A 9,950-nucleotide genomic window follows, 5' to 3' on the forward strand; every position below is an offset into this window, starting at 1 on the left:
TTATCTGTTGAACATTAATTAAATTGTTACTCTTAAATTGGTTTGGATGTTCTTTTGTATTTTCTAGTTCGGGGAACAGACACAGTCTCTATAGTGTGATATCTAGGTGAAAGAGTTTCTATGTGCTGAGAATGAACTGATTTCTATGACATGAGGCGGCTAGCAGACGGTCGGTTTAGCCAGTCTATCTGACAACTTCAAAGTTTGTTCACAAACTTTACTCATCTAGTTTTTATTTCATTTTTAGTTGTATGCATTTTAGTACTTCAACTTCACTTATTTTATTTCAGTTAGCTGCCAGTTAATTTTTTCATCTATTTTTTATTCCAGTTTTATTTAAATTAACAAAAAGTTTTTTTTTTAATAGATTTAGTTAACAGTAACTACATTATAAATGATCCGATCAGACTTTGTCAACCCAATATTAATGTCTCGATGAACTCCCTTCCTAGTTGAAACTTCAAGTTTGTTTCCACAGCTGTGCTTTTCCAAATGCATTCTTGACTGTGAAATTTGAATAAATAAATGCAATACAAAACTGCTCGATAGTACTCTTATCTTGCCTAAAATATGACAGCAGACGCATTTCAGGTAAATCAAAGGAAAACCCTAGAGACAGAATATATTTCACATCCGCTCTTTTCACTGTCTTTAATGAGCTGTTTTGTAGTCTGATACAGTTTGGTCAATAAATAGAGAACAATCTTTCAATGCAAAACCAATATTAAAAAAATCATCTGTATTATTTACAAAACAGTGGAGTCTAGTGCAACACAGCAAGTGAAATTTATTGACAGGACAGACTGTAAAGTGCATGAGTACAATCTGAGTGTCACACATCCAACATCCTTCACTGAAGCCTTAAACTGATCCAGATGTCAAAGTATCTAACGGTCACAACAAAATCTGATGCACTTCTAGATTTTATAAAGCAGGTGAGACAGTATCAAACTCAAATCAGTGCAGTGTGAACAGGCTTCATCTGTCATACTGTTAGCAGTGCAGTGTTAGTGCAGTGCTGCTGGAATCGCAGGATGTTGCGTGCGATCCAGTCCACAAGCGGATTGAGGTGTGACTCCTCCAGGATAGACGGCAGGTTCAGCGACTCCTCCTCTGACGTCTCTTTGCTCCAGTGCTGGAGCCGCTGCATCGGATGTAGCGCAGCTCGCTTGCCAAACCTCTTCCTGCGCAGACGGCGGTCCACTAACTTCTGCAGACGCTCAGTGGAAGTCCTGTACTGAACGTGCAGACCGGACAGAACCGGCTTGAATAAATCTACCAAACCTGGAAGAAAAACACCAGCCGAGGATGAATTTACAGATGCAGCATTCTCACTCAAGTTATGACTATAATTTCACCCCTTTATATTTCGCAATTCTGGATTTATTTCTTGCAATTCTAAGTTTATATCTTAAAAATTCTAAGTTTACATCTCACAATTCTACGTTTATGTCTCGCAATTCTAAGTTTACATCTCACAATTCTAACTTTTTTCTCACAATTCTAACTTTTTTTCTCACAATTCTAAGTTTACATCTCACAATTCTAACTTTTTTCTCACAATTCTAAGTTCACATTTTGCAAGTTCTAAGTTTATAACACACAATTCTCGCAATTCTAAGTTAACATCTCACAATTCTAAGCTTATTTCTCGCAATTCTAAGTTTATATCTTGCAAGGTTTACGTTTACATTTCATAAATTTAAGTTTATATCTCAAAATTCTGCGTTTATATCTTGCAATTCTGTTTATATATCGCAATTCTTAAAGATCTAAGTTTACATCTCACACTTCTGATTACATCACGCAATTCTAAGTTCATATCTTGCTACTCTGAGTTTACATCTCACAGTTCTCAGCATTGTGATTGTAAACTCAAAAAGGCAGTTGCTATGGTGATCTGGGTGGTTGTGTGTGCTGTGTCATTGTGAATGTGTGTGTTCCTGTACCTTTTTGTGTGAGATGGTCACAGGTTGCACACACATTATCATGCCACCTGGATCCCGGCAGCACCAGCTGTTCGTCAGTCTTGCATGCGCTGTGAGTAACGCATGCTGCATGCGTCTGCGTGACGTCTGCATAGTGTCCGTCTGCGCAGAGCTCACACACCGTGTCTCTGTGTGGCGTCCCTGCAGACACATCACCAAACATTACACATCAGTCACTGCGATCCACCTTCACATGACTCACTGTTTGAACAAGGCCAGTGCAGACAGTGTGTCTGCGTCCTGACCACAGCCAACAAAAACACAGGCTGTGTGACAAAACTCACTGAGCTTTTAATGACAGTGAACATCAACAGATCACGTAGAGTCATCCTTCAGATGAACTTAACGGTTGCTAAGCAACATGATGCAGATGCACTAACAGGTGTGAGTATCAGCTATTGTGCTGTTGCCCAGCAACCATAAACAAACTACAGTTACACTACTTGTTACATTTTAAATAGGGTAACTTGTAATCTGTAACCTATTACATTTCCAAAGTAACCTTCCCAACACTGTAAATATAAAACAATACATATACAGTTAAACCAAAATTTATTCAGACACCTTCAACATTTCTCACATTATCACAGTTTATTGGCTATAGTTTAGAAAACGGTAATAAAATATGAGAAGAACTCATTCTCAACAAATTCATCTTGATAATGTCAGATAACTTTGATAGAAAGGTATGTAATGAATTCTGTTGAATAGCTGTCAGCTGTTAAATTTAATACACAATTAGATAAAACCAATTTAGCTCAACGAATTACCAAGCAGGGCTTCATTCTGTTCAGTCAGTGGTGTAAAAAGCTCGCATTAGCAAATACATGGTCAGGTCAAAGTGTCTTATAATAATTTTTGGTCCCAATTTAGCTCAACTAATTACCAAGCAGTGCTTCATTCTGTTCAGTCAGTGGTGTAAAAAGCTCGCATTAGCAAATACATGGTCAGGTCAAAGTGTCTTATAATAATTTTTGGTCCCAATTTTTTAATCAATTTTACTGGTTTACTGTATGAATTTTTTTGGGTACAATATGTGACCCTGGAGCACAAAAGCAGTGTTAAGTCGCTGGGGTATATTTGTAGCAATAGCCAACAATACATTGTATGGGTCAAAATTATACAACAATTTCGAAAAATTGACCCTAATGACTGGTTTTGTTCTCCATGTGTCACATTTGTCACAGTTTACTTTATTTTGCTCTCCTCACGTACATGAATGAACTATAGTGTCCTGCACACACTAGTAAGAAAAGATCAAAAGTTGTATAACTGTTGGTTTGTCTGTATATATCTGGTGTCTATAGGCTGGTCACCTGGAGCTTTGACTCCGTGGCCCGGTTTGCAGGCGCTGTGTCTCCTGCAGAAGTGCTGGTCCCAGAAGAACCCCGCCTCACACTCGCACACCGTGTTCACGGTTCCGTTACACGGCTGAACGGCGCGCTGGTGATCGGAGCAGGCGTCGCACCGCAGGCAGTCCGGGATGTAGTTCCAGAACTCCGTGAACAGACCCGGACCACAAGGCGCGCACTCAGTCTGGCGGGAGCGCGTGCAGTGCGCGCGCAGGCGCGTTCCCGGCGGGCACCTGTCACACAGCAGCAGCTGCCCGGTGACCGGATCCGTGCGCCGGTACGAGTGAGCGTCCGCCGCCCAACCGGCTGCACAGAGGACCGGCAGAACCAACGCTGTGAGGAGAAACTACAGAAACGACACACGTGTGTTATATATGTGACCCTGCCTGGAGCACAAAACCATCAGGGTCCATTTTTTGAAATTGAGATGCATGCATCATCTGAAAGCTGAATAAATAATCTTTCCATTGATGTATGGTTTGTTAGGATAGGACAATATTTGAAAATCTGGAATCTGAGGGTGCAAAAAAATCTAAATATTGAGAAAATCATCTTTAAAGTTGTCCAAATGAAGTTCTTAGCAATGCATATTACTAATCAAACATTAAGTTTTAATGTAGGAAATTTACAAAATATCTTCATGGAACGTGATCTTTACTTAATATCCTAATGATTTTTGGCATAAAAGAAAAATGTATAATTTTGACCCATACAATGTATTGTTGGCTATTGCTACAAATATACCCCAGAGACTTAACACTGCTTTTGTGCTGCAGAAAAATACTGCTACAAATAACTAAATGATATGTAGTTAAGATGTTAAGATAAAAGTGTGAGTTGTATAGAGGTCACTCACCATCGCGCGCGCTGCTGTCGGGTTTCATTGATGCGCAGGGACGCACGGTGTTTATATCCTAAAGACACGCCCACAGATCATCACTAACAGATCATCACTAACAGATCATCACTAACCCACTCAACATTACAACCAGAGCAGTGAGTCATTCACCTGCTGCAGCAGAAAACCCCTCAGACTCGAACTGAAAGAGGAACCGAGAGCAGAGAGACCCTTACAACACGCCTAGAATCATCAGCAGAACACCAACTACAACACATCCTTCATCAAACACAGAGGGATAAAACAGAACATAAACACAACTGATTTCACTTCTGAACCGTACATCTCATGATATGATGGTATTGATATGATCTTTTTTTTTTTTTTGCGTAACAGTATGTTTTTCACAGTCATCACCAGATCTTTACAATCTCATAACAAAACACATTTCACAATACAGAAAAAAAACATGATTCTGTTAGAGGAGTTTAGATTTTTTTCATGTGAAATGAATCTTGATGCATGAAAGAGTTTTGTAGTTTTACTGAATTAAATCTTGAGATCTTGTATCATTGATTAGATGGTGGAAATACAAATCTGAACATCTGAAACCGGCCTGTGCTGCTCGGCTGGTTTTAGCTGGTTAGTCAGCTGGTCTCCCAGCGTGACCAGCTGAAGCTGTGGTCAAAACCCCTCTAAAACCACCAGCTGTGGAAAGCCAGCTCAGTCTTAAACCAGGTCAGACCAGTCAACCAGGAAAGGCTGGTTTCAGTTTTCAGTAAGTCATGACGGGTCTTGAAGAAAAAATAGATGACTAAGACTAGTTTATGCCAACAGATATTGCTTCAAATCATATGATATGACATCATGATTTGTGACTATAAAAGAAACTTACAACTGTATTTCATTGTCTGATAAATGAAAATTAATTTCTTTATGAATTCTGCAAACTATCACGAGGTTCCTTCAGTTTTCATATCATCATATTTCTTTAGTGCACTTAAACAGCATAAATATTAACGCTGTTATTAACTGAACTGAAAAAAAACTTAGAATAACCTTAGTTATGAATGGTCACCCCACTCTCACAATAAAAATAAAGTGGATATAAATAATGTCTTTGAGACTATTAGAATATTGTATCATTATGATATTGATCATATCCTGACCATTCACTGTGATTTATTTCTAGCTATTTTTGACAGTAAGAACAGACTCCATTTGTAAATGTTCTGTCTATACAGGTAACACTAGCAGCACTACTAGTTAAGAGCTGTAGTGCCACCTGCAGGCCGATAAACACTGATACAGATGCAGAGATGAAGCAGGTGATGGAAACACACCTGATGTTGAAATGGTCTTTTACTTCTTCGGTTAAACACAAAAGTCACAGTGACTTACATTGTAGTTTTTGCAAGTCAACGGGAATGTGGAACTATTTTACCAACATTCTTCAAAATCTCCTGACAGAAGACGGAAAATCATACAGGTTTGGAATGTTTGGAAGCCAGTTTCCACCACAGAGTAACAACAACAACAACAACAACAAAAGAAGAAGATAATCATGACTTTTTATCTCACAATTCTGACTTTTTTTCTTAGAACTATTAAATGAAATTTCAGAATTATATGAAAAAGTTGTGAGATATAAACTCAGAAATATGAGGAAAAAGTCAAAATCATGAGATACAACCTCAGAAATATGAAAAAAAGTCAGAATTGTGAAATATAAACTCAGAATTATAAGAAAAGTATCAGAATTGCAAAATATAAACTTGGAATATGAGGAAAAAGGTCAGAATTGTGAGATTTAAACTCAAAAATACAAGGAAAAAGTCAGAATTCCTAGATACAAACTCAGAAATATGAGGAAAAAGTCAGAATTTCTAGATATAAACTCAGAAATATGAGGAAAAAGTCAGAATTGTGAGATTTAAACTCGGAAATAGAAGGAAAAAGTCAGAATTGCGAGATATATGAACTCAGATATACGAGGAAAGTCAGAATAGCAAAATATAAACTCAAAATTCAGAGGAAAAAGTCAGAATTGCATGAAACACTCAACAGTCCTATCATTCTACTAAAAGTCACTGACTGTCAGCAGAATGTCTAAAGTGTATAAAGCGTAAGCAGAATAAATGCCAGGACTCTTCCTCAGAATTACAATAAACAAAGGTCAAATTGTGAGACAAATAGTCACAGTTACCTCTTTTTAATCAATTGTGGAAAAAGGCATGAGGGCGAGAAAATGCTGATATTTTTCTTTCCCAGGTGAAACTAACCTTTTACTTCAGTTACAGTCAGCATCTGATATGTCCTTTTACTGGACCTGTCACATGTGTCTAGATATTTCTGTACATCGCTGACTAACAGCAGTGCTTTTTCTGAAAGACTCACATGTCAATCAGCAGCATCTCACACATGGCTATTTTATCATATTCATCGTCACGCATTCTGGATGAACTGAGTCACTAAACATTCAAACACGGTGAAGGAGCATTAATGTGTTTGCTAATAGCTGTTAGATAACCACTGAATCAAAACAGTGAGTCATTGGCGGGTCATTTCCCATTTCAGGGAATTCCGTAAACAGACTCGAGCCATTACACACGAAAAACCTTCTGAGAGCAGAGGTAAGACGATATTAGGGAATCCTTTGTGTTTACATCACAGTCAAACACATGGTAACTAATGAAACTAACCCACTCAGATGAATCAGCCATATAGAAATGCAGAAATACTAACAAACATCAGAAGCAAATGAATTTATGAGACTGTAGCAGCTCTTTTAGTGCAATTGTACAAACGTCCAGCTTCAGCTGGTGCTTCACGTGTCTTTTTGCTGTCAAATATTTACAGATTTTTATCAAGTAAATGTCTAGAATCAAGGTATTCAGATACTACTTGTAGCCTTTCCCCTGATACAAAAACATCTGGCATTGCACTTGAGCTATTTGTTTTGGTTAATAAAAAAACATGCACACACCATTTTAGAAATATTTAACTGTAAACAGCATTGTTCTAACTAAGGTGTTGAATCATAGATTTAGTAAGTCCATTTGCCACTTGTGACGCACTGCTCCCATGTACTGAATATAAATAACAGTGTCCGCACCCATTTAGATATTAATGTCTGGACAAACAGACAGAAAATCATTTATATACAATATAAATGGCAATGGACCCAGAATAGATCCTTGGGGTATACATGTGGATATACGTAAGGCTGTTGATTTATAATACTGTACTTTTGCATAATGTGTTCAAACTGATCAATATAATTCTATCCAATTCAAAGTCTCTGGGAATTTTTTTTTAAACCTATTAATTTAGACATGGGAATTCTGTGTTTAACAGCGTCAAAAGCCTTCTTGAGGTCAAGAAACACCGCTCCAATAACCCCACCATTATCCAATGAAGACTTGACTTTTTCAGTGAAGTAACAGTTGGCCATCTCAGTTGAGAGAAGCCAAATTGCATTGGATGCATGGCAAACAAGCTAGTATTCAACTGATCAGTGATTTGCACAGCATTCATTTCTCTGTAACCTTAGAGACCAAACAGCTATAATTACTAGGAAAGTGAGAATCTCCACTTTTCAATATAGGAACAATAACCGATGACTTCCAAGCAAATGCTGAACAGCAAGCTGTCAAAGGCTTCAGAATGGAAAGGAAACATGTTTTTATTGTGCATTCATGTGTTTATCCAACACTGCATTCATCTGAATCGTTTCCTGAGGATCGGTCATGTGTTTCTACAGGAACACGGATCTGAAACGCGTTCAGGAATCACGCCAATGTTTGCAATTCCTCTTCAGAGAAGTGCGATTCACTTCCTGCGCACGCCAGTCACTCCATTGTGAGGTGTTCTAATACAAATAATGGCCACCTAGAAAACCGTGAGTGCTCCTTGAAAGAGCTTTTAAAAAGCGTTTCGTCGTTTTACTGGAAAAGCCAGATGGGTTTCTTTTTGATTCACTGGAATAATGAGACTCAGAGGAACGGCTGCTTGTGTACTTCTGTTTCTGCATCACGTTCAGGTCTAGTTAAAGTCAGACAGGTCTAAAGAATTTATACTAGATACGTCATCCATGAACTAGCCATAAAACAAAACTGCTTTTGTAAAAGAAAGTGTTTTGATTAGTGAGTCACAGACGTGAAACCCACACACTTAATGACTCATTCATAGAAACAGAAATCACAACATATTCACTCATGTAATAAATCAAAGCAATAAAAGACGTTAATCTCAAATGAATGTTTAGACAGTGCCATCTGAAACTACTTTATAGTCTTGTTCTCCAGTACAAATATTTAGCACAAATCCAGTACTAAACCTGCCAAAAACCAAGATGCATTAACCTTAAAAGCAAAATGATTGAGAAATGTTTTATTTTTATTTAAAAGAAGAAATCTTTTTTAACGCTTTAGAAGAAACAAGTTACATAATCAGAATACTTTTTTCAAGTAACTAGTAACACATTACATTTAAACTTAGAAGAAAATCTTTTCAAATAAGTAACAGTTACTTTGTTTCCATGTGTTGAGTGACAGCTCTGGTGTTGCCATGGTGACAGAAATCAGGAGTAAGTGCAGAGCGTTGTGTGTGAACATGATCTTACTGTAGTTCTAGACTAAATATGAACATGTGTTTACTCAAAAACAGATTCAGTGTTCCTCAAAATCAATACAAACAGTGAAGCCTAAACCAGTGAACCTGTATTGATTAAATGCTAAATACCACAAATATCCTTTATGTATTTAATTAATTAATAATTTAATTATATTTAGTGCTGTCAAATGATTAATCGCGATTAATCACATCCAAAATAAAGTTTTTGTTTACATGTGTGTACTGTGTATATTTATGTATATATAAATACACACAAACATACAGTACATATTTAGAAAATATTAAATATTTATATGCATATAATTTATATTATATATAAATATATTTAATAAACATAACAGATTTTTCGGAAATATAAACATGCATGTGTGTGTATTTATATATACATAATAAATATGCACAGTACACGTAAACAAAAACATTATTTTGGATGCGATTAATTGTCTGACAGCACTAATTATTTTATTAAACCAATGACTTTGCTGCTGACCTTCGATGATCCAATTCAACCATACTAGTAAACAAAAATCACTTTACATAAACATAACATTTGTGGTTTATTTTATATTGCTTAAGAGTGTTGAACTTTCTTTTTTTCCTGTGTCAAGTCAAGTCGAGTTTTATTGTCATTCCGCTACAAGTGTGGAACGAAATGTCGTGCTACATCATTAAACATAAATATTAACATACAACAATAGAAGTAAGAAACGTTTATGAACCTATACATAACTACCCTACTGAGAGCGGTAATCTAACTATACATATATTATAAATATTTGACTATATATACATAATGTAAGAGAAACTATACAAGTATTTTTACATAAATACTGTACATGATATTGTAAGAGGTACGGTATTTCAGGGCATTTGTAGTGTATGTGCAAGTAAACATCTGTGTTATTGAGTCTTTATAAAAGTGTCTGGTGCATATAGAGAGAAAAGAGCGTGTGACAAGTATACTGTAAAAAATAAATCTGTAAAATAACAGAAAAAGCTCATTATACACGGACATTATCTATTAATTTCACGAACATTTCTGTTAACTCTAAAACAATGCAATGAAGTGTAAAATTCAAAATACTGGTAAAACACCGGTAAAAAAATAAATATGGAAAAATAGCTTAAAATTATACA

General features: G+C 36.5%; 1 protein-coding gene across 1 annotated transcript; it reads right to left on the reverse strand.

The window, feature by feature from the left end:
- Positions 1-662: 662 nt before the first annotated feature.
- On the reverse strand, positions 663-4,256 carry tnfrsf11b (tumor necrosis factor receptor superfamily, member 11b). The gene is made up of 4 exons (XM_016520745.1): positions 4,197-4,256; positions 3,305-3,686; positions 1,950-2,129; positions 663-1,284 (listed from the first exon to the last, which is right to left on the reverse strand). The coding sequence occupies exons 1-4, from the start codon at positions 4,197-4,199 to the stop codon at positions 986-988; spliced, it is 864 nt and encodes a 287-aa protein (XP_016376231.1). The 5' UTR covers positions 4,200-4,256; the 3' UTR covers positions 663-985.
- Positions 4,257-9,950: the final 5,694 nt, after the last annotated feature.

This window comes from Sinocyclocheilus rhinocerous, unplaced genomic scaffold, assembly GCF_001515625.1.
Source record: "Sinocyclocheilus rhinocerous isolate Xijiao unplaced genomic scaffold, SAMN03320098_v1.1 scaffold359, whole genome shotgun sequence".
Classification (NCBI taxonomy): Eukaryota; Metazoa; Chordata; class Actinopteri; order Cypriniformes; family Cyprinidae; genus Sinocyclocheilus; species Sinocyclocheilus rhinocerous.